Source organism: Hippopotamus amphibius, chromosome 2 (assembly GCF_030028045.1).
Source record: "Hippopotamus amphibius kiboko isolate mHipAmp2 chromosome 2, mHipAmp2.hap2, whole genome shotgun sequence".
NCBI classification, from domain to species: Eukaryota; Metazoa; Chordata; class Mammalia; order Artiodactyla; family Hippopotamidae; genus Hippopotamus; species Hippopotamus amphibius.
In genome coordinates, this window is record NC_080187.1 from 60,342,118 (window position 1) to 60,365,756 (window position 23,639).

Sequence of the window (23,639 nt, forward strand, 5' to 3'; positions counted from 1 at the left end):
GCCAAAAGAAATTTAACTAATTAAAAAAAAAAGACAAAGCGGTTGACCTTAGGGCATGTCCCTGTGGAACAGAAGGGCACACGGTCCTTAGCAATTCTGTAGCCCTGTGGGCAAGTCCCTCCCCTCACTAGGATAAGCATCCTCAGTGACCTAAGGTCCTTTCTGGCTCTGACCGCCCCCCGGTCTCCCCCTCCCCTCCTGCCTCGTGCCAAGTCAAGGCAGAGAAGGGGTCACGTACAGGCAGGGCGTAGAGCTGACTTGCCGCAGAGGCTCCAGGGCCCCACCAAAGAGAGGGTGTGGATTTGGTTTCTGCCCTAAGGAAAGGAAGTCTCATCCCTGAGATCCTTTCTGAGGGCATCAGGCAACTCGAAGGAGCTGAGACGGGGGGATCAGGAACAGGCTAGCAGGTTCGTGAGGAATGGTCACTTCCATGGCATGGGCTGGGCCTGCCGACCTAGCAGCCGACCGTGGCGAGGACCAGGGTGAATGAAGGAGTGAAACCAGGTCTTGTTCTTCAAGCTGCTGTTTAACCGGCAGTGGGGCCCTGGCCGCACCCAGGCTCAAGGAACCTGCCAGGGACTGGCCACAGCCCTCTCATTCACAGGCCTCTCCCACCTGTCCTGACAGAATTAGGCACCACCACCTCTTCCCACCCACCTGGAGTGGGGGTGCCCTAAGTGACAGGCCTAGATGACAGGACTGCCAGGAAGAATGTAAGAGCAGCCCAGCCCGGGGCTGCCCGGGGCTGCCCGGGGACCTCATACATGACCTTCCTTCTCCAGGGTCTCTGGACACAGACTGCCCAGGCGTTTGGGGGATTGTGCAGAGGCGGCAACTGTCATCAGACCTGACTTCAGCATTTTATAATGATACAACCCAGACAACTTAATTTCTCTGCCTCAGTCTCTCCTCCTGTAAAATGGACTCATAACCTGCCTATTGGGATGCTTACATCAGATGTGTGGGTAACACCCTATGCGCCACTTATCTCCTAGCAGTGGCCAAGGAATGGAGCTTTTCTTCCTTATTGGAGTGGTCAGGCCCAGACTATGCCCCCACAGGAACCACCAGGCCCCAGGACTCTGCCCTTGGGCCAAAAGAGTCACCTTGGCTAGCTGTGCCCCACCACTCCCAGCTTCCTGAAATCTATTGCTCAAAAACCCAAGCCCAAAAAAGAAAGTAAATAAACATATGAGAGCTTCAGTGTGGAAATGGAGCACACAGAAGGAAAACATTAGGAGCAAAACAAACAGAAATGTCATCTAGTTCAGCAACCCCACAGCAGCTCCAGAACCAAACAGCCTTCAAACATGGCCACATTCAGCTCCTATCTCTGGTTCCTCCCCACAATCAGGCCTTGCCCTAGTCCCTGTAACGTTAGTTCTTCTCTCAGCACTGCTTGCCAGACAGCTGCCCAATCCTTCGGGCTACCCAATCCTACCTGAGACCTGAGATCTTGAGAAATAATGGTGTTTTTCCAGCCTCCCTGTACACACACACACACATTCATTCATTCACATCCCACCTGATTCCCAGCTCGCCCTACGGCAGAAAGAGTTTCTATAACCTTAAGCAGGAGAAGCCCTCTCTCACCCCAAAGGAAAAGGACAGGAAGGCAAGGTCCCTGGTAGCCAGATTTATTTTACATTCTCTTCCAGAGGGCACTTAGGGTTTGGGGCCACTGGGCAGGCAGGAGGACAGCACACATCAGTCTCCCTGGCATACATATGGGACAGGCCCATCCTCAGAGGTCCCACCCTTCCTGGGCACGACAGCAGCAGGACAATAAGCACGACCCAGACTCAGGCCCAGGGCTTGGCAGCCTTTGGGAAGAGGGAGCCTTTGGGTAAGGCCTCTTGCCAGGCCTTGAATGCTAAAGAAGTGCTGGGTCCATCCCCTACCTCACTCCCAGGCCCACGTGGAGGCAGGAAAGCAAAGGGGATGGCAGGCAGGCTGGAATGAAAGGGGAGGAATCCCCTCCAGGTGCAGGCGGCCTTTGGTCTCTATTAGGTTAGGAAGCTGGTCCTTGTTAGAGGAACCCCATGGGGGTGAAGCTGGGAGCCGGTCCCTGTTAGAGGAAACACCATAGCAGGGTGGGGTGGGGGACTTGGGGGTCTGGTCTCAATAAGGCCTGGAAACAGTCTCCACTTCAAAGCAGACCTCTGTATTCGGGGAGTGGGTAGGGGAGGAAATAAAAGGGCTGTTAGAGGAATGCTTGTGAGTGGTGGGTGGGAATCAGTCCAGGGGGCTTCAAGGGAGGTTCCGCAGTAAAGGCTGCTGGGGTTGTCTGCAGATGCCAGCGGCTCAGGTCCTGGGGAAGGGGGATGTGGGAGACAGGGTCCTCTCTCCCTCCCATAAGTGCTCTGCTCCCTGCCCCATCCTGGCTGGGCTCTGAGTTGCCACGGAGATCACTCACACCGGGGCTACATAATTTCCAGGGAATGTCCCAAATTTCTGGGTCCTCCGGGAGACACCTGAAAGAGGAAAGACAGAAAGAGCATTCCCCACTTTTTAAAACAGGAATGGGGAGGGGGGAGAGCCCTGCCCTCTGCTGGCAGTACCCAGAACTGCAGGTGGAGTCCCAGTCCCAGGGAGGGAGGATTTGCTTTTTCTCACTCTTGCCCCCTAGAGGCAGAAGCTTAAATGGGCCAAGCCACATGCCATGATTTCCATAATGATGGGTGAATCTGAGCACTTAACAACTGTGTGTAACTTTGCACACAGCACGGAGTAACCCCACCCGTCTTTGGGAAAGGACGCAGGGGGATGAATCACAGAACTTAAGTCAGGAGGAATCTCACTGGTCTGGTATGACACCCTAATTTTAGAGATGGGGCAGGTAAGGCCTACGAGAAGGCCACGTGAACTCCCCCAAAGCATTCTGTGGCTTAGAGGCAGAGGCGGGACTAAAATCCAGGCCTCTGTCTGCGACAACCCCAAAGAAACCTGTGTCCTGGGGTAAAGGAGGAGAAATGCTGGAAGATACAGGAATATAAAATGAAATTAAAGTCCTGGGCCTGCTCTTCCTGGCAGGCAGCCATTCCATCTTGACTTCCTTCTGAGCAGCCCAGGCCCATCTTGCCCACAGGCCGTGCTGATACTCTTCCCCTGCCCAGAGTGCCTCCCTTCTCCTCTCTGCCTCCCCAAATCCTTCCCCTGCTCCCCTACTTCCTCTAGGACGCCTTCCCTGATCTACACTGTCCAAAATGATACCCACTAGCCACGCGTGGCTGCCAAAAACTTGAAATGTGCCAGCGTAACTGAGAAACTGAACACTCTAAACCTTTCCTCTAAAAGCACTTGTGGCTTATTCCGCAAAAGTGGTGCTTTTTTCTCTTGCCTTTATTAGAAGTTGTAAAAAAAAAAAAAAAAAGGAAAAGTAGATGTGTACAGAGTAAAATTAGAATGTGCCCCCAAGCCCAACCCAATCAAGGAAAGGATGGTGAACAAGTTGGGGCTTCATGATTACTGGTGTGTCTGAAGCTTGGTTAGCAGTGAGGTGCTGGGATTCAGATAGGAAAGGGTAGGCTGCCAGGTTAAGGGACCACCCTTGTGGCCACCCCTCCAATCCTTCAGGCCCTGCAGCCGGCTGAGCGGAAGCTTCTGCATGCTCACTGCTGAGGACAGCCCCATCCTCTGAAGCTGAGGCCTGGACAGGGCCTGCCCTCTCTGGGAAAAAGCCTGCTGGGTTGGTCACCTTGAACCAGACCAAGGCCAACCTGAGGCTTCCTGCTTTACTCCTTTGCCTGAGCTGCCCTTGGGCCAGCCCCAGGGGCCAGGATCTTTTTCCTCTCTCTCCTCTTGGGGGCAGAGTGGAGCTAGCTGTTAGCTGAGGGTGGGGATACAGAGGTGTGAGACTTGGTCCTTTCCATCATGGACTTAGTGTCTCAGGAGACAGGACCCTTCCCCTGCAAGGACTGCTCCAGAGACAGAGGTGTATGATGGAAGGAACAGGGGCCTGGGGGTCTGGAACCTTGCTGCCCTGAGTCCAACTGGCTTCATCAGTGACCCTGATGGTCTGGTTTCCTCTCAGGCTTCACCCCTCTTCAGGGAATGAAGGCAGACAACAGAAGTGCTGGCTTTGGGGAGGCAGCCAGTGCCAGGCTGGAAGGGTGGGGGTTGGTCAGCCCATGAATCTATGCTGAACCAGCACTGGCAGGCAGCAGCAGCCACTCAAATCCCCCCAGGACCCCAAGATACCCCTTCTGGCCTGTCCCCCAACCCATCCCTCTAGAACCCTAAGATACACCTGCCCCCAGCCCACCCACCAGGCCCACATACCCACAAACCAGCCGTCGTCACACTGCTGCATGACATCCACCCGATCCCCCTCCCGCAGCTCCAGCTCATCCTCATTCTGGGGCCTGTACTGGTACATCGCCCGGTACCTGCAGGAAACGTCGCCATGGCAACCACCAGAGCCCTTGGCCCCTTCCCCAGACCAAGCCTAGAAATCTCAAACCAAGGTAGCCACATCCTCTGAATTTCCCAGGGTCCCTCCATGCTCCCATTAGCCCCTGACCCAGCTCTGGGGATGGCAACTGTGTCTGGGTTTAGCACATTCTTCCCCAGGCCTGCTCCCTGCCCTCCAAGCCCTAATCACCCAAACCCTGCCTCCTCTGATCTCCCAGTGCTTTCAAATCTGTTCTACCAGTTCCCACACTTTGCGCACACATGCGCTGACCTCAGGGCTGGACACTCAGCAAGGAGACAGAGGCCAGGGGGCCCAGTGTGGGAGGCCTGCTTTAAGGCCAGGGCTGGCAGGGACAGGTCAGGCACACTGCAGACAAGCGCCCTCTCACCTCCGCCAAAATCACCCATAAGCGCTATAAGGACAAATGCTCCTTAGCAGAAATTTACCAACTCCATCCTGGGGCAGAGGCGGGGTGGGGGGGCAGGTGGGAGTGGGTTAGGGCAGGGGTCCCCAATCCCCAGGCCGCGGACCAGTACCCGGTCACGGTCACAGCCTTTTAAGAACCAGGCTGCACAGCAGGAGGTGAGTGGCAGCGAGTGAACAAAGCTTCATCTGCCGCTCCCCATCACTCCCCACTGCTCGCATGACCACCTGAACCATCCTCCCCCTCCCCAATCTGTGTAAAAACTGTCTTCCAGGAAACCAGTCCCTGGTGCCAAAAAGGTTAGGGTTAGGAGGTCCGTGTGCTCAGCACCACCTGCAGGGTAGCCCCCTACCCTGACCAAGCACCCCAGACGGTACTCACGGGGTCCAGTGTATCTGAGTGGTGTTGGGGGAGGAGGTCCTCAGGTCTGGGGGATGGCTGGAGCCTCCAGGATGGGACAGGGCTGACCCAGGGGTGCTGAGACTCTGCGGTCCACAGGAGGGCAGATGGGCACATGCAAGCATGAAGGAGGAGGAGTGAACGGGTCTGCCCACCTCACCAGGAGCAGCTTCTCACGCTGCCTCATCTGATCGCATGACACCCACAGCACAGAGAGATCTGTCTGATGGTTTCACTTCACAGATGCCAGGAAGCTGGGCTCAGGCAGGGTAGGAGGCTGGTTTAAATGCATGCACAGATAAAGCCAGGAGCAGAGGTGTCCTGTGCGCTGGCTCTGTCTGCCCATGACAGTTCGCTGAGTGAGCGGATGAACCCAGGAGCAAATGCACTTGTTTGCGGGCTATGTCAGCACCAGGACCAATGGCTATCATTTACCCATCAGCTACCACCTACCAACTACCCTCGGCAGTGGGAATTACTCTCCCCATGCTATAGGGGAGGAAACCCAAATCCAGAGAGTGTAAATCATCTGCCTAAGGTCACAAAGCAGGCGAATGGCAGACCCGCACCTTGCAGCACTCCCTGTCCCAGGGGCTGATACAGGGAAAGCCCAAGAGTGGATTCTGGAAGGTCAGGAGGCCAGTGCTGGCTTTGGGTCCTACCTAGAAACTCCTGCCCCCCTGGGCTGCCGCTCAAGGACAGAACCAAGGGTTTGAGGTCCGCAAGGCCAGGGTGGGGCTGCAGCTCAAGGTTCTGCCCAGTCACCCCGCTAGTCTGTCCTGAGCAGTCTGGGAGGGATTCCCAGCAGAGACCATCAGATGAATAGGGGACACGGCTCGGGGAGCAGGGCTCAGCTCTCTGGTCTGAGGCAGGTCACCTTACCTGGGTCTGGGGTCTGGGCTCCTGGGCGGGGAAGGAGAAGCCGGTGCGGCGTGGGGAGGTCTGGCCCCCCCAGTCGGTGGGGTCAGCTGGGCTGTGCGGTGTTAGCGGGGAGCTGGGGTGACGGGCCAGGCAGGTGGCGGTCAGGCGGGGAGACGCAGGGAGCTGGAGGCCATCATCGCAGACTCGGAGCCGGGGCTCCCGGGTCACCTGCACGTAGCTGGCAGGGAAGATGCCCTGGCGCCCGGTGCCCGAGATGCGGCCCTCGTACCAGTGCTCGTTCACCTTGCGGATCAGGCAGATGCGTTCCCCCTGGTCACAGAGAGGGAGTTAGTATCTGCAGGGCCCTCCCGGGTGCCAGGCACCCGAGAGTGCCTATGTGGGGCAGTGTCACTGAAACCTAATGCCTTGCACAGAGGGAACAGGCTCGGAGGGTCTCAGCAGATTATACGGAGGTCACACAGCTCAACGGCAGGCTGCTAAGGAGTGCTGGGCAGGCATAAGCCACCACTGTCATGACTGGGTCCTCCCTGCCTCCACCCTCAGTGATCTGGTCACCACAGCATCAAAAAACAAACTCCCTGAGGGCAGCTGTGCATCCTCAAGCCCACATGCTGACTCGTGTTAGAGGCGCTGCACTGGTAAGGATGGTCTCCGGCCCCTCCCGCCCCCACTTCTCTCCATCCAGCCACCTCCTTCCCCCTCCCTCCCTGGGCCAGCTCTTCTGGGGAAACATTCACTATTGTTATTCACAGCCTCTGCCCCCACAATCAATCAAGGGAGACCAGTTCCCTGCTTTCCAGGACAACATTTTTCAAGCTTTCTGAACCATGATTTATAGTAAAAGATATGTTGTGAAAACAATCAGTACACACACACACACACACACACACACACACACACCTGCTAAAAGTTTGATAAGATACTCTTTCTACATGCAAGGCATTCTAAGCTTTCCATTCTATTAAAATTCTCAGGGAAATCCATGGTGGTCCAGGGGTTAGGACTTGGTGCTCTCCCTGCCAGGGGCCTGGGTTCAATCCCTGATCGGGGAACTAAGATCCCGCAAGCCACAAGGTGCCACCAAAACAAACAATGCTGATTGTGACCCTCACAGCCTACCACCCTGCAATCTGAAAAAAGCACAACCAGTCTAGAGGTTTTGAACATCTTAAAAATGGGCAAAATTAAGGAAAATATATCCAAAGAGACTGAGAAAAAAACCCTGAAATACTAGTGAAAATGGGTACACCTGATTTTTTTTTTTTAATATTTTTTCTGCACATATTTACCTATGTCTTCACCTGCCCCTGCCCTGCCTCCCACTTCCTGCTTGGCCGTACCTTTCGGAAGGAAAGCTCCACCTCCAGATCCCCCTTGAAGTTGTACTGAGCCACAGCTTCTCCATACTCTAGCACCTGGTAGGTCGGAGGCTTGATGGGCTTGGGGATCTCGTCTGCAGGCAGCACCTGTAGAAGAAAGGGCATGAGAAAGAGTCAGCTTGGGCATCAACTGGGCATAGACCTGGGGCTCCTGGGAGAGTGAGGCAATATGGGCAAGATCTGTCCCCAGACCAGAGAGGAGACAGACACCAGACACAAGCTGGGGGTGGTCAGTCCCAGAATGCTCCTCGAGGGAGAATTTCCACCAGAAGTAGGTGGAGTGGGCAACATTAGAGTGGACGATGGCAGTGCAAATAGGGGAAAGTTTAAATTGGAGCACAGAAGGACATGAGGAGTTCCAAAGAGCAGGGAACTTCTGGTGACCCAAAAGTGAGGCTCTACCATTTCACCACTGCTGAGAACCAAGTGTCCCTCCTCTTCCTCCTCCTCCCCTTCTACCATACTAGGTGCCCAGAGTCCCCACACTCTCTTCACTTCACCATACTCAGGAAAATCAAGACACTAATAAACTAATTCATACTAAGATGTGAATGACTGATGACGTGTAATACTGTATATACTTTGTGGAACTTCAGGATCAGGGACATTGTTCTGAGGGTAGGGGAGGTCTATTGATGCTGATGAGATGAAGAGCCTGAATTAGAGGACCCAATCCATGGGTCAAAGAAGAAGCCACAAAGGAAATAAGAATAATTCAAGCTGAGTGAAAAAAACAAAATATCAAAATCATCTGTGGGATGTAGTTAAAGCAGTGCTTAGAGGGAAATTTATAGCAGTAACTGTTTACATTAGGGGAAAAAAGTTTCAAATCAATAATTTAAACTACCACCCTAAGAAACTAGAAAAAGAACCTAATGCAAACTGAAGGAAGGAAATAATGAGATGACTGAAATCAATGAAACTGAAAACAAAAATAGAGAAAAATCAGTGAAGTCAAAAGTTGGTTCTTTGAAAAGATCAAGAAAAGATACAAATTATCAATATCAGGAATGAAAGAAGGGACATCACTCTGCTTCTTACTGACATTAAAATGATAATAAGGAAATACTATGAACAACTTTATGTCAATAAATTAGATAATTTTAAATTCCTTAAAAGATTTGCATACCAAAGATAACCTGTAACCCTATATCTATCAAATCCAGAACCTGTCTCTGGATTCATATTCTAGATCTTCTGGTTAACAACTTATCTCTGAACCTTAGCAAGTGCATCTGTAAAATGAGGATAACCTATCACTTTCCCAGGTTAACGAGGGGAACACGGGAGGTCAGACACATGAAGGAGACGACACAGTATATGTGATTTGTTAACTGTCACACAGTTCATACTCTTGTCCAGTTAGGATTCTTCCCAAAGACAGCTTGGGAGAGGTGGATTCTGAGTGGTGAAAGCGGGGGATGCTGACAGGGCTGGTGGCCTCTGGTACAGGAACTGGGTTGTTTGGTTCATCCCCCCTAAGCTGGGCTCCACCTTTAGCCCTCACTTAACAAACATTTCCTGAGGGCATGATTGAGGCTAAGACTTGGCCCCTGCCCTGAGCTCACGGTTTTATGTCTTAGGAAACTTGCCAGATGTGAGGGAACAGCCAGCTCCAGAGAGAGGGGCCCTGGATGGTTAAAGGGATCTGAACTCCCCAAGTCTCTGCAAACCCATCCGCCCTCCCAGCCAGGCCCCTTCTTGTTACCCTACCCCGCTCACCTCCACATAATTAGCAGGGAAGATGCCCAGCCGGCCATGGTGCTCCCCCTCCAGCCAGTTCTTGTCCACCTCCTTGTGGATGTAGACAATGTCACCCTTCTTCAGAGTCAGCTCCCTGAAGGCCAGAGCAAGGACATCCAGCAAGCTGAGGTCCTCCGGGTCCTCCTTCCCTTCAGACCCTGCCCAGTGCACTCAGAGGCCCCTCCCCCCCCTCTGGGGGGGTCCACCGCAGCCCTGTCCTCCCAAGGACTACCCCACAGGGAAGGAGAGGGGAGAGAAGGACACTTACTTAGGGGACTGTGCCTGGAAGTCAAACTTGAGCCGGGCAGCCTTCCTCTGGGCAGGGGGAGAGGATAGAGGGGGTGACTTCAGCCGAGCAGCTGGCAGGTCAGGAAGAGCAGTCACCAGAACCCACCCCAGGCCCTCCTTGCACCCTGACCCTAATGCCCCCACCCCCCTTACCTTCTTCTCTTCCTTCTTGGCTGGGCTACCCCCTGGTTCAGAGGCACTAGGGTCTGTGGAGAAGCACTACCTCAGCTTGGGAAGAGCACGTCTGGGGGGCAGGGTTGGGGTGGGGTTAGGCTCCTCCTCCCCACCCGGGACAGGAGCCAGTGGGAGGAGGGGCTCCATGACCTTCCTGCCACCTCCCCCTGGGCCCTCAGCACATCTGGTAGGTGGTGGTGGCAGGCGTCTGGGTGAGAACTAGAGCAAGATCTGGTTCTTACCTCGTGTTGAAGAAGGGTAGACAAAATCCCTCCGACCTAGGAAGGGGCTTCCTGTGTCCGCCATCCTGTGGGGGCTCAGGGAGGAAGCCTGGTAAAGTGCATTCGGGGAGCTGGAGCTCCAGGCGGACGGCGGGCTGCGCGGGGACACAGGAGTGAACCACCTGTCTGGAGCTCCACACTCCACCGGGCTCACCCCTAACCGCCCAAATGTCTCCCCTCCACCACCGCCACCCCGATCTCCCGCTGCCTCCTCCCAAGGCGTCTCCCAGATCCCGGGCTCTCAGCAGGATGTCCTACTTCCCGAGCCGAGCGGTCAAGGCCGGGAAAGGGTGCGGCCCTGGGTGGGGGAGGCGGGAGTGCGCGCGGGATCCCCTCGCCGCCGGGACCCGAGTCCGGGGCTGGGGGCAGGCTTCCCTCTGCGGGCCGGGGACGGCCCCTCCGGCGGCGAGCGGCGCACCGGGTCCCCGCAGGACCACTTTCAGCGCTCCGGGCCCCTCCTCCCGCCGTCGGTGTGCCGGGCTCGCCCCCTCCCCGCGCCACGTCCCCGCCGGCGCCCCTCCCACCCCGCCCCGCTCCGCAGCCACTTACCGCGCCGGGGGCCGCGGCTCCCGGGACCGTCGGGGCGCCTGCGAGCTCTGTGCGGGAGAGGGGCGCGGTCAGGGCCCGCGACGCCGGTCCCCGCCGCAGCCAAGGCCGCCGCCTCCGGAAAAGTTTGCGGCTCGGCAGGGAGCGGGAGGGGGAGGGGGCGGGGGCGGGGGAGGGGAAAGGAGGGAAGGGGCGGGAGGGACGCGGGGTCCTAGAGTCGCCCGCGCGGGCGGCGGGCCGGGAACGGGAGGAGCGAGGAGCCGGGGGAGGAACCGCGGGTGCGGAAGGGGGAGGGGAGGCCGGGGAACCGGAGCCTGGCAGGGGTTGGGGTCCCTGCGGGCTGAGGCCCCGGCGGCAGGGGACCCCTCCGGCTCCCGGACGGCAGGCTGACGCGGAGTCGGCCTGGGAGGGTTCTTAGGGGTCACTAGGAACAGTGAACGCCCTGCATTTTAGGGAGGAGAGAGCAGCCAGGGATGAAGTCTCCCAAGGTCGGGAGTGCAGCTGGAGGCGACGCCTCTCACTGGCCTGCCCCTCCCACCCAAGCCCGGCAGCCGCGGCTCCGGGTTCCTGCGCCCCCCCAGGAGGGGACTGGGAGGCCGGTACCTTGGGAGACGGCTGCCTGGTCTCAATTGCCCGCAGGTCCTTGTCCAGCTCGGCGCTCAGCTTGGCCAGCTCTCTCTCCAGCAGGACCTTGGGGCGGGTTATGCGAAGAGACTTGGGCAGCGGGGTGGGGGTGGGGGGAAAGCAGGGCACCGTGGGGGGTGCTGGTCAAAGGTCAGATGTGAGAAGTCCAGTGGGCAGCTGGACAAAGCACACGGCGCTTGGGTAAAGGGCAGGCTCAGGGCACAGGGCCAGGCCAGGCTGCCTGCCTCTGGGCCTGCCAGGAGGTGAGTCTCCGGGTGTCAGGAGGGCCTTGCCGCAGGCTCTCACTGGCCCTTCCCACTGACCCAGCTCACCCATCTCCTGCTCCCATGGTAATACTTAGTACTTCCTGATGTGCCTGGGTACCATTTTCTGTCACCTTACTTCTCTTCAAGAGCCTACAGGACGTCCTGCTTCCTCGCCCATCAAGTCTTCTATGGCTTCACTCTACCCAAACTGCTTTCCCTCCCACTGCCTGTGCAGCCGGCTGAGTGTTACACACACACACACACATGCACACACACACACACATGCACACACACACACACACATGCACACACACACACATGCACACACACACATGCACACATGCACACACACACACACATGCACACACACACACACACACACACACACACACACACGCCCCTCCAGCCTTTGCCTATTTCTGCCCCATCCTGAGCGCCCTCTCTCTGTATGGCCTCCAAGCTCCACCTCCAAGAATACTTCCTGACAATTCCAGTTCACACTGATCACTTCATTCTCAGCTCCTGCTTTGAGGAACACACAATTTTCAACACACGTTTATTGAGCACCTGCTGTATGCCAGGCACTGTCCTGGGTGCTGGGGGTACAGAGGTAAACTGTATGGAACTGGAGAGGGTCAGAGCTTTGGGTCCGTGGCCTTTGCCCATGGTCACTGGGACCAAACACCTGGAATCTCCCTCGTTGGTCCCCCAACATGCTGTCTCCCCTCCCGCCCACCTGCCCGCAGCACTCACCTCGATGGGCTGGGAGGGCTTCTCAACAGGGTCATCTACCAGTGGTTTCTTGGGCTAAGAGTGGGAAGAGTGAGTCAGATGGGGTGAACTTGCTCCCCAAATGCACTAGCTGAGGGTGTGTCCTCTTCCAGAGAACCAGACCCATACACACCTTCTGCCCAGTCTCTAGTTCTTGCAGAAACTGGTTCCAGGATTCTTCCGTCCAGACATTGTCTGCTTTCTCTCGGCGTCTGGGCACCTGCATGGGGGTGGGTGGGCATCAGCTTGAGTAGAGGGGTACTGGGATGCTGGCCAGGCTCAAAAAGCAGGCTTTCAGGCCACTGTCCCACCCCTGTGCCCATCAGCACCCTCCTAAGGATTCTGGACTCTTCTGGCTGCACAGGCCTAAAGCTGAAAAAAAGCCTTATCTGTGCTATTGCGGCAGAGGGCCTTGCCAAAGACCGTAGTGATGGAGGAGGGGTGGGGGACGCTGGGCAAACTACCTGATTTGGAGTCTGGTGCAGGGAGGAGGATGCTCCAGGATTACAATAGAAGGGGCTTCTAAGCAACTCTTCAGAGACGTCCCAGCTTCTTCTAAAGAAACAGAAGGACATCTCTTCACTTTCCTTTTAGGGAAACTGAGGCATGCCCTGGGGAGGGGACTGCACCCTATCCCTACCTGCTCTGGGTTGTGGAAGCAGTGTTAAATAGTAAAACATTACAAGCTCCAAGTTCAAATCCCAGCCCCACCACTTAGCTGTGTCACTTTTTGGCATGTTGATGAATTCTCAGAGCCTCTGATTCAATACCTATGAGAACAATTCCCACCTTCACCAGGGTGTGGTGGAGCTTAGGTGAGGGATCATACGCAAGACACTCAGGAGAAGGGCTGACACACATCTGCTCTAGGAGTGGCCAGTGCCTTTGCTGCTGGCCTTCGTGAAATACCCCTAATTGTGCTGTCTGGTCCCATGACTGTGGGTATGTATGTTTGTGCAGCCTTGATGAAGCTGGTCGCCATGACCAAGTGGCCTTGCACCCATGTCCAAGGGTCTAGGACTACATCTTAGTCCCAGGAAAAACCAAGATAGGGGAAAGAGCCCACAGATCTGACCCTGGAGCTCTGGACAAGTTACTTCTGCTCCGTGGGCCTCAGTTCCCTGAGGTACTGGACCAGTGATGTCACCTGTCATATTTGACTTCGTCCCCCTCCAGGGCTCCCTTCTGGGCTGGCTGAAATGTTCCAGCCTCTGCTGAGTTTGAATGTTTCCACCAAGTGGAACCACTGTACCAAGCTTATCAAATAATGGAATGTCTGACAGGAGGGTCAGGATTTGTCAGCTGTAACTATGACTCTGTTCTCTGTTTTAGAAAGAACATCAGTAATAGTGATAATGAGAATGGAATACATTGTTCCTAATTTAAGGAAGCTTTAGTCATAATTAAGCCTGTATAGTAATACTGTTTGTGGAGTCTTGCCATGTACCTTGATGTTCAAGACCACCTCTGATCCCACCTGTTAAAGCTTAGATTGGTTACCGCGGTCAAGGTCATAGGGCTAATGGCAGGACACCGGCTTGAGTCCAGAACTCTAGGTCCAAATCTCGACCAAATCTTAGTTTCTACCTTATTGATGATGCCAAGGGCCACAGCCCAGTTAAGGCCATGCTAATGAGGTCATCCACTCCCCATAAAGGAATCAGAAATTCATTGATTACACTGTGACAGAGAAGCTCCGCTCTCACCCCATATGATGCGTGGATCTTTGGGGTGATGAGTTCCTGCCGCCAACCACAAAGGCATCACAGGCGGTCCTGACCAGGAGTGGCACAAAGTCCACCCCTGCCCTCCATTCCCCTTTGGCTCTGGTGGGGAGGGGAGGATCTGGAGCAGTGGGGACCCTGAGAAGGAGCTGAGCCATAGAGGGGAGCCACCCCACCTGTTCCGAGGCTGCACCAGCTGTGGCCACCAGGGGGTGCCAGTCCCCACGAGGAAGCCCGCGCCCCTCTGCAGTTCTGGGTCCCTCCCCATGAAGGCTCACCCGCTCAGAGATGATGTCTGGCCTGGCCTAGCAGCAGGTCTTTGCTGGGGCCCTGGATGCCTTGAGTCTGCAGAAGTGGCACAGGAAGAAGCCACTGAAAGTGGAAGAAAACAAGCAGGGGTGGTGGGAGGTGAGAGCTGGGGTTGAGGGCACCTGGGTGACCACTGAAGGTTCTGGCCCAAACACACCCATGCTCCTGGGTGGCTCAAGGGAATGGGGATGATACTCTGGACCACTAAATCTGCGCTTGGTGCCAAGAGCTTTACACTCTTTACTGAACCTTCCAAACATCTCTGGGTTGTTCCCATTTTACATGTGAGGAAAGAGAGGCCCAGAGAAATCAGAGCCAGGGCTAGGCATTCGCTGGACAGTAAAGCAGAGGCTCTTAATTACCATCTACCCAGGCGTGTGGAGCTCACGGAAGTGGGCTGTACAAACTCCTCAAGTTGAGTTAAGCCAACTGGGGAGCCCCAAAGCCAGGTGTGGCTGCAGGAAGCGGCGGATGCAGGTGCCAGGCTGGGGCGGGCAGCAGGCTCACCTTTGGGTGCTTCCTCTGAGGTCCAATCCAGCTGCAGGTCTGTGGGAGCAGAAAGGGCCAGGTCAGGGCTGGGGCAGCAAGAGGGGATGGGCAACCCCGTGAGGCCGCCCCAGAGGCTCCCAGCCCTCCTCCTGCCTAGAACGGGGCCCAGGGGCTGAGTCAGAGCCTGAAGAATGTCCCGAGGGAGGCAAGGAATTAGAAGGGCAGTTCTCGAGAGGGCTTGAAATGCCTCTGGCAGACTTAGGGCCGGAGCGAGCCAACACAGGGCAGTGGCCTTGCCCAAGCCCTCCCGCCCCACCCCCCTTGGTGTTCCCACACACACCCTCTCCCTGACCTCTGGAGACCTGCCCTCACCAGGTCAGTTTGGGGAATCCTTTCTGTACACTCTTCTAAATGTCTGTCCTTCCCCCTTTGCCCAGACCCACTCCTCAAGGTGCTCAGGGCTCTCTGGGGCCTCCTAGGAAAAGCTACTGACCAGCCAACCCGCTTGATCCCCTGGGCACGCAGACACACAATAGCAACTCCGACCTTAAATGCAAACCAAAACACCCCTCTCCAGGTCCCACACCTTTCTCCAGCTCCTGGCGTTCTCTGCTTTCCTTTGCAGCAAAATGTTGACCGTGACGAACTCACTGTCTCCAACTCCCCTTCCCGATAAGCAGGGTTTCAGCCTGAGCCGCCCTCATCAAGGACCCCATTGACGCCACATTCCCCAATCAGAGGGTCAGTCCCACTTGACCATCAGCAGCATCTGTCACGGTGGATCACTTTCTCCTTCTGAAATTCCTTTTTATGTGGCTTCAGGGAGACCATTCTGGTTTCCCTCCTACCTCCCAGGCTGCATAGCTGATTCCCACCTATCTCTCGAACCAGGGGCTCAGTCCCTGGGCCTCCGTCTCTCCATCTCCACAGGTGATCTGGTCTCGTCTTCTGTCTTAAAAAATACTATCTATTCCAGGGACTCATAACCTTAGCTGTACATCAGAGTTACTTGGGGGACCTTTAAATCAAAATCTCTTTGAGTGGGTCTTGGGTATTTCCACCTGCAGTTCAGGCCTCGCCCCTAACTTGTATATCAACTGCTACTTAGATGAACCATATCTAAAATTGAATGTGTCATAGACTGGCACCTCCCCCGGCCTTCTCTATGTCTGATGCATTTATAAAGGGCAACCCCATTGACTCGCTCAGGTTTCAAGTCATCCTTGACTTGTCTCTTTCATGCCACATCCAATCCATCAGCAAATTCCCAGGACTCTGTCCCCAAAATCCCACCAGGCCCGCTGCTACTGCCCTTGTCTGAGACACTGTCATCTTCAGCCTGGATTCAAGCCAGGCCTCCTGACTGGTCCCCCCGCCTCCCAGCATCGCTTCCCCACCTGGCAGCCAGAGGGAGCCTCTTAAGCCATCAGAGCCCGTCACTCAGTCTTCTGCTCAGAGCCTCCCGGTGGCTCCTCAGTTCTTGCAGAGTGAAAGCCAAAGGCCCTGGGTGACCCGATCCCAGCACCTTTGTGATCCATATCCCACCACGTGCCCCTCTCACTGTGGTCCAGCCCCTCCCTGTGGCTCCAGAACATGCCCAGCCTGCTCTGCCTCTGGGTCCCTGGGGCGCCTGGTGCAGCAATGCTCCTCCCCGACCCTGCAGGGCCAACTCCTTCCCACCCTTAGCTCTCTGCTCAGATGCCAACTCTCAGGGGCCTTTCCTGACCAGCCTGTGTGAGGTGGCAGCCTTCCTGCACTGGGCACTCCTCCGGCTTTTTCTCCCTAGCTCTTACCACCATCTGACATGTTAAATACTTATCTGTTTATTCTGTGACCCCCTCTGCCGTAAGCTTCTTTTTGCTCCCTGTCTTCAGCACCTAGAATAGTGCTCAGCACACAGTAAGTGCTCAACAGATGGTTAAGGGCCTCACTGAAGGAAGGTGTGACCTCATGTCTTACCAGGCCGTCAGAGGACACCAGGGACCGTGTCTGGTCACTGTCCCCCCTGAGTACAGGGAGGAGATTGGCGGCGGATTCCTTTGTCCTGTTTTAGCATCCACTCACCACAGAGCCTGGGGTGGGTGGAGAGACCTCCCTGGGCAAGTAAGTTCCCTTTTCTGCCCCTCACTCCCCAAGCCCCAGGGGCCTGAGCCCACTTAGGCAGAGAGAGGGCCCTGGAAGGGTGTCTCACCCGGCATTTTCCGGTGAATCTGCTGGAACATTCTCCGGTACCAGTCCCTGGGGCTGTCAACACTCTGGAATCAGAGAAGGCAAAGTCAGGCCACCCTCCTAATATCAAGCCACAGAAGTTTTTCCTCCCCAAGTCCTTTCTCCAGGCACCCTTGAAGTCCCAGTGGGTGGACTGTTGTGACATCTTTAACAACCAAACTTCGTGTAGCATGTTATGTTTGAATAAGATACATGGAAGGATCTCCACCAGTGATGGTCCCTAAGCTGTGAGATTTGGGGTAGTTTACTTTTTTTTTTTTCTCTTTGCTTTTCTGTATTTCTGATGATTCCACAAAGAACATGTGTTTCTATGTAATGAAAAATAAACGCAACAGTATCGGTGGGGGGTGGGCTTGGCATGGTCTTTCACATCCGCAAAAGAACCCTGGGAAGCTGAAGGGTATGTTACCAACTTGAGTTTCAGGTGAGGAGGTGGAGAACGAGAGGCAGAAGGCTGGCCCAGGACAGGCCTGGGGGTGGAGGATGGGCAGGGCCTCCAAGCCTGGACCACCCCCCACCCCCACCAGGCTCCCAGGCCTGCCACCCCATGAGGCCTTCTCACTCAGGACTCTCCCGTTCACCCATTCAGCCAGTAACTCACTCAGCAACCATTTCACCAGTGCCATGCCAGGCCCTGGGGGACCCTGCCTGGTCAGCCCCTACACTCGTGGCTCTTTACCATTGAGAACCTGGGGGCCAGTCTAGAACTCCCCCCCAAAAACCATCTGTGCAACTTAGACATGCAAGAGTGCCCATAATTTTATGAGGCTCAAGACCCCCCAAACCCACCATGGTTGCACCCCTGCTTTAGTCTGGCATGGTCTGGGTACAGCCTTTGTTGTCAGAGGTGGAGCTCAGCGTGGGTCCCTGGGCCCCATCTACCAGCGGCCCCAGCCCGAGACTCACAGATCGGGGTGCAATAGGCATGCCGCTCTCATCCACGGGCCCGATTCCCTCATACTTGACCCAGCGCTTGTCCTGACGTTTGCGGTCCTTGGTCCACGTGGCGGACCAGTTCTGGGGATGCTGGGAGGCAGGAGTCTTCTGGTCCCCAGAGGGCCGGCTCCCAGGGCCTGGCCAGGTCTGATACCAGGCGGGGTCTGTGGGGCACACACAGGGCAGCTTTAGCAAAGGACAGGGGCTCTGCCTGGGCTTGTTCGTCCCTTAGCTCCTCAAAACACGGATCCCCGTGGGTTCAGAAGTTTCAACATCTCCTTGTTTGTCTAAGTTGATGACGCAGATTCTACAAGTGTCCCCATCCCCAGCAGGACCACAGGCCTCTGTTTGTTTATTTTTTAGTTAAAGTGAATGAAAATGGATTTTTATCTTGAGAAATCTGTGCTCGTCCCCACCCCAGCCTGCTTTGCTGGGGATGTCCTAAAAGTTTTCCGAATGAGAGCGGGAGTCATCACTTGCACAGAATGCTGGAAGGAGACATCCCAGCTAAGGAGGCAGCGGGGTGTGGCAGAAAAGGCCCTGGGGCTGGGGGCGAAGATGTGAATCCAGACCTGGGCTGTGCCACCTACTGGCTGTGTGACCTTGGGCACAGCAATCAACCTCTCAGTGGCTCCGTTTCCCCTTCTGTAAAATGAGGGTAGTCATGGCAGAGATGCAGGGAGATCTAGTTTGTGTGACTGTGTTCAGGACAGTGCCTGACACACAGTCAAGAGGCAAGGAACAGAAATTCATTCACCGGAACTTTCAGCCCCCAGATGTAACAGCATAAGGACTTCAGGGCAGGATGGTCCAGGGTTTGAATCTCAGCTCAGCCTCTGTGACTGAGCATCCCTGAGACTCAGGTTCTTCACTGGGAAGATGTTGATAATCACATCTTACCCTGCCAGGACATTGAGGGATGAAGTGAGATAAGGCCTGTAAAGTGTCTTTACAGTGTCCAGAATTTTCTACGTACTTAACTACTTGTTATATGACTAAACTACTTGACAAAGGGCCTGCCTCAAGGAAATGCTCAGTAAAGGTAGCTACTCTTCTCAGGAGAGGGGCCCTCTGGGTGGGCCTGCACCCAGGAGGTCCCAGGACCTCCCAAACCCCATGACCGGGGCTGGGCTGACTCATAGGAGCCTAGGAGCTGGCAGCCTCCCAGAGCTGCGTCTCCAACCTTCTGCTGGGCTGGTGCGTACAGACCGGAGCAGCCCTTAGGGGGGTTGTCTTGAGTTCAGGCCCTACCCCTTCTACAGCCAACATATGCTCACATCCCTCCACCCTCCACGCCCAATCCAGGCTATCCCCGGCCAGCTGGAGGTCCCCCTGGCCCCTAAGGCTGTGTCCCCTGCTCATTTCCTTCCCCCGGCACTGGGTGGGGGAGAAAGGGGAAGGGATGTGTCAGCCTGGTCTCTCCCATAGCAGTTTCCCTCTCACAGGCCAGCACACTCACACAGGGAGGGGCAGTTCACTGAGCTAACTGGCCCCAGGGCCTTGAGAGGCCTCCATCCACCTCCTGCCCCTCCAGCCTGAACCAGGGGGGTGCCAGAAGGCAGGGCCCAGGAAGCTCTGACCCCGCCCCCACCTCCCTGGGGCTCCTGGAGCGGGTTTCCCTGAGTAGACCCACCTGGGTGCCTGGAAGCATCTCTCCTCAGTGGAACGTACCCATTGCACACGGTCCTGGGCGCAGGGTCATGGAACTGGAAATTAAGGGTGTTGGAGCCACCATTCCGGATCACAGGCACCTGTGGGGAGGGGCCAGGAGCGGCAGCTCAGGCCCAGAGGGTTCCGCAGACCGGAGGGAGGGATGGCTCCTACGGCACCGCCACACCCCATGGTGAGGGCTCAACCCTTTTCGGGGACACCAAAGAGGCTCTCTAGAGCTGTCGTCCACCCACTTGCCTCCCTCCATTCCTTTAAGCCTCCTGCTCCCCGCCCCGGTCCTGAGAGCCACCCCACCCCCGCAACTACAGGCCCACAGTAACCCGCTCCCTCGCTGTCTCACTCACCCGTGTCCCCCGGGGGGATGACCCGACATGGGCCTGGAGGTGGCCGGGGATGAAGTCATCCAGGCTGAGCCCAGCTGGGAGGCTGCAGGGTGGCGCCTGCATGCTCGGGTCAAGGCTGGGGGACTCCGGGTGTGCCAGCTGCTCCTCTGCGTGTCCTCTGTGGGGAAGGAAGGAGGAAGGGAGAGCCCTGCTGGGTCCAGGCTGCCCGTGCCCTCTGGGCTCGACCTCAGGGTGGGGGTTGGGGGGGCGATAGCTTGGGAGGGGGTCGGGCCAGCTGGGTGGGAGCTCACGGACCCAGGAAACAGGCCACTGCAGGCACCCGCCTGCAGGCTGCCCGTGCCAGCTCCCTGAGGCACAATGGGCTGCTTGTTAGGCCGAGGGCAGGAGCTCCGGGTGGGAGTGGGGGAGGGGGAGGCTAGGCGAGGAGGAGGGGAGGCTGGCTGGGAGCACGCCTGCTGGCCAGCCCCTCTGGGCTCTCACTGCACAGCAAGGCCCTCTCCCCCGGAGGAAAGGCAGAGGGAACTGGGGCAGCTGGCAGACGAGGGCCTGGGTGCTGGAACTTTGTTTCAGTTCCCTCTGCCACCCCCAGGCCCCGTGTGAGCATCTGTTTGCCAGCGGGCACAAGGGGTTACTCAGGCAGGGGTAGAGGCCCTGGACGACTGTGAGGCCACTTGCCCCTGGCCCAACGGGCCAAGGTTCTGGGGAGGCGGAGAGAGCTGGGCATTTCCAGGCCGCAGGAACCATTCCTTCTGAGCTCAGAAAAGTAGCAGTTCCCTTCTTTGGCCTCTCTGCCCGGACTGAAGCCTCAGGGGGCTCCGGGTGCCAGTGAGAGGTGGGGGCAGAGGGTGAAGCGGTGGGCGAGCGCAAAGTTGGACCTGCTCACGGGGAGGTGGTGCTGAGTGTCACGCACACGCATGCGCACACACACCCCACTGTCTCCTACACCTCCAGGCTGTTTGTTTTTTGAACAGCGGGTCTTCAGCTGGGTTCTTCCCACCCCGGACAAAGGTCAGGTCAGGGGAGAGGTCTCCGACATCCAGGAGAGGTGGCGGGGGGGGGGGGGGGGGGGCACTGCCCAGCCCATCCCGCCTGACCTGTCCTGTTGGACGTGGCCAGAGGCTGAGCCAACCTCTGCCACCCTCCGGCGCTGGACCAATTCTGGCCCTTTTGTTCAGAGTTAAGGCTTGCATGTGCCTGTGGGGTCCGGGGGCTCACGGGAGAGCAGCGAGGGCCTTGTGAGGTGCTGTGTGTGCGGCGTGACGTATAAGCACAGTGCTGTGAATGTGACTTGTGTGGGGGTACCACGGGGGGTGGACCATGTGAGCAGCATGGGGGTTGTGGGTACGGGGGGGTCAGCTGAATAGTAGGTGTGGGGGTGTGCAGTGGGGGGGGGTGTGTGCAGTGGGGGGGGGGTCATACAAGCAGCACACGTGCTGTGGAGGCCAGAGGGGAAGACGGTGCAGTGGGGGCTGTGATCACTGCTGCACCCAGTTCCCACTCACCAGTGGCGGGGCTGGAGGGTACAGACTAGGCTGGGGGCTCCCTGACGTTAGTCCGAGCTGGGATCCCCTCTGACATTCGAAAAGACCTACTGGGGGCACAACTTTTCCAGGCCTATCCCTGGCCGTTGGGGGAGTGGAGGGCTGAGGTTGGTGGAGGAGCAGCTCACCAGCTGGATCCAATTAGGACTCCTACCAAAAGCAAAACAGGCGGACACACCCCGGTTCCTGCTGCTCTCCCTCCCTTTGTGGGGGAAATTGAGGCAGAGGAGAGAGGGAGACCCAGAGGCTTGGGGCAGGCTGGTTCCTAGCCGCAACCCCTCCCCGGCCAGCTGACCACTGGAGGCCAAGCTGCAAGGTCAGCACGGGCAGTCCTGACCATCAGCTGACCCGGCCTGCTTCCCTCTCCCGGAGGCCCCCTGTGCTCTACTCACAGAGAACTGCCCTCCAGCAGGAAGGGGCGGGCAAGAGCTCTGCCCACACCACCTGATTGCTCAGGGGCTGCTGCTCTTTGGTGGCCCAGCCTGACCCTCCGCAACATAGCTCCCGGGGGGGTACACCTCTCAGGATATGCAGGGGTGGGTGAGGAAGGGTGGACTGAGTTTTCCTCCTGGAGGCTGTACCAGGAGAGGATAAGGAGGACGTCTCACAGGGAAGATGGAGGCACGGGGGGGGGCAATGGGTCCCGCATCTGGCAGAGGACAGGGGTGCCAGGAAATTCCTGGGGTCCTCCCAGAATTCAAGTAGCCCTTCACCGCAAATGGCTGGAGGGGATCAAGTAGCCCTGCTGTAGATGGCAGACTCCTTGCTCCCTCTAAGTACTGCCCTGACCTTGAGGGCTTGGCCCCAGCTCATTCCAGGGTATTTTCCAGCTATGGGTCCACATGAGCAAGGACAGGTTTTCCCAGATTTCCCCTTATCTGGATTGAGGGGGGGACGTCTCATCTCTTTCCTCCTCAGAGTTTAGGACCAGGATCCCAGAGGGAGGGGCCCCCTGCCTTCCCCTCGTGTTGGGCGCGGGTCCCTGCCCGACTGCGGCCCCCGCCTCCTCTCCCTCCCAGCACCTACCTTCCCAGGCGAGCAGGTGGCAGGGACTGAGGACGCCCGAGAGGACAGGAGCATCTCTGCGCGGCTCCTCCCTAGCGCGGCCGCGGCGGGCCCTCGGGGAGGGAGGGCAGGGAGAAGTCCGGGCTGTGCCGTCCTCCCTCGTGACCGGGTCAGGACCGGCTCCGCGAGGCCAGGAACCCGAGGAGGAAGAGGGGAATCGACGGGGCCGAAGGCGGGGGCGGTGAGGGCGCGCGCTGGGAGGAAGGACCGTGAGAGGCGCGCGGGCGGGCGGGCGGCGGAGTGTGTCTCCCTGCGATCTGGTCCGTGGGCCGGGCTGGGGTGGAGGGCGGGAGCTCCGGCCGCCCGGCCGGGGGCGTGCGAGTGCTCCCCGTCGGGGCGCGGGCGGGCGGGCCGCGGGGACGCCGTGGGCCCTGCCGGGGGCCGGGCCGGCCTCGAGGCGGCGCCGGGAGGGGCCGCCCAGGGTCCCCCGGGAGTCCGCTCCGTTTTCCCAGCTGCTCCCCGGCCCCCACCGCGGGGTTGGCGTCGGGCGGGGGCGGGGGCCGGCGAGCACCACTCAGAGTTTCCAGCGACATTTCCAGCGGGTGGGAAGAGAGCCGCTGCACGGCGGAGCCAGGACAGAGGGCAGGGATGATTAAAGAACCCGGGTCGAGCCAGCAACTGATACGGAGCCGGCGGCCTTGGAGACGGGACCAGGATGCAGACAGGCTGGGGCCGAGATAAGGGCGCCGCACAGGCAGAGTTAAGGCCCCGCCGCCTCCCTCCCCTCTTGGGGAGAGAGTTTGTGATTGCGTGAGCGCGCGTCCGGGCGAGTGCAAACAAACACACATGCGCGCGTGCACTGGCAAACGGGCGGATGCTCACACACGTGCAAGCCCCGCGGAGGACAGCCGCGGGAGGAAATCGGCCTAAAGCAGTGGCCCCCTGGGCGTGCCGCGCCCCTGAAGAGGATGAGGGCGGGGTCCCTTTGGCGGGGATGGGGTTACCAGGGTCTTGGTGTTCCCATACACACTATTTGTTTTGATCTAGCTGCTTTTCCGCTGTTCCCACTGCTCTGACACCGGTCCAAAGACCCCGTGCCCGTTGGCTCCCAACCCCTCGGCTCCCAACCCCTCTGACCATTCCCTTTTCCCCGTCTCCCCCAAGCCTCTGTGCCGATTTTGGGCCTGTGACAGCGAGGGT

At 57.5% G+C, this 23,639-nt stretch overlaps 1 protein-coding gene across 4 annotated transcripts; it reads right to left on the bottom strand.

The window, feature by feature from the left end:
* Positions 1-1,627: 1,627 nt before the first annotated feature.
* Positions 1,628-22,817, bottom strand: SORBS3 (sorbin and SH3 domain containing 3). Of its 4 annotated transcripts, XM_057723570.1 has the most exons (21): positions 22,461-22,817; positions 19,894-20,050; positions 19,512-19,629; positions 17,849-18,042; positions 16,905-16,968; positions 14,732-14,770; positions 14,194-14,287; positions 12,656-12,746; positions 12,325-12,411; positions 12,174-12,227; positions 11,134-11,220; positions 10,534-10,580; positions 9,946-10,079; positions 9,683-9,735; positions 9,510-9,556; positions 9,221-9,335; positions 7,460-7,585; positions 6,120-6,428; positions 5,220-5,323; positions 4,282-4,388; positions 1,628-2,474 (listed from the first exon to the last, which is right to left on the bottom strand). In XM_057723570.1, exons 2-21 carry the CDS (start codon positions 19,993-19,995, stop codon positions 2,413-2,415), a joined length of 2,034 nt encoding a protein of 677 aa, XP_057579553.1. In that variant the 5' UTR covers positions 19,996-20,050; positions 22,461-22,817; the 3' UTR covers positions 1,628-2,412. The 4 variants fall into 4 exon arrangements, with proteins under 4 accessions (XP_057579553.1, XP_057579552.1, XP_057579549.1 ...); XM_057723569.1 differs by lacking the exon at positions 4,282-4,388 and having other exon boundaries at positions 12,656-12,743; positions 22,461-22,815; XM_057723566.1 differs by lacking the exon at positions 4,282-4,388 and having other exon boundaries at positions 22,461-22,815.
* Positions 22,818-23,639: the final 822 nt, after the last annotated feature.

What these genes read in the sequence shown, in the direction of transcription:
- SORBS3 (XM_057723566.1), bottom strand. Translation starts at nt 19,995, where the DNA reads ATGCAGGCGCCACCCTGCAGCCTCCCAGCTGGGCTCAGCCTGGATGAC. An exon ending in CATCCCCCCGGGGGACACGG is followed by an intron (nt 19,630 to 19,893) that starts GTGAGTGAGACA and finishes CCCTCCCCACAG; the next exon opens with GTGCCTGTGATCCGGAATGG. An exon ending in CAGACATCATCTCTGAGCGG is followed by an intron (nt 12,747 to 14,193) that starts GTGAGCCTTCAT and finishes CTGTTTCTTTAG; the next exon opens with AAGAAGCTGGGACGTCTCTG.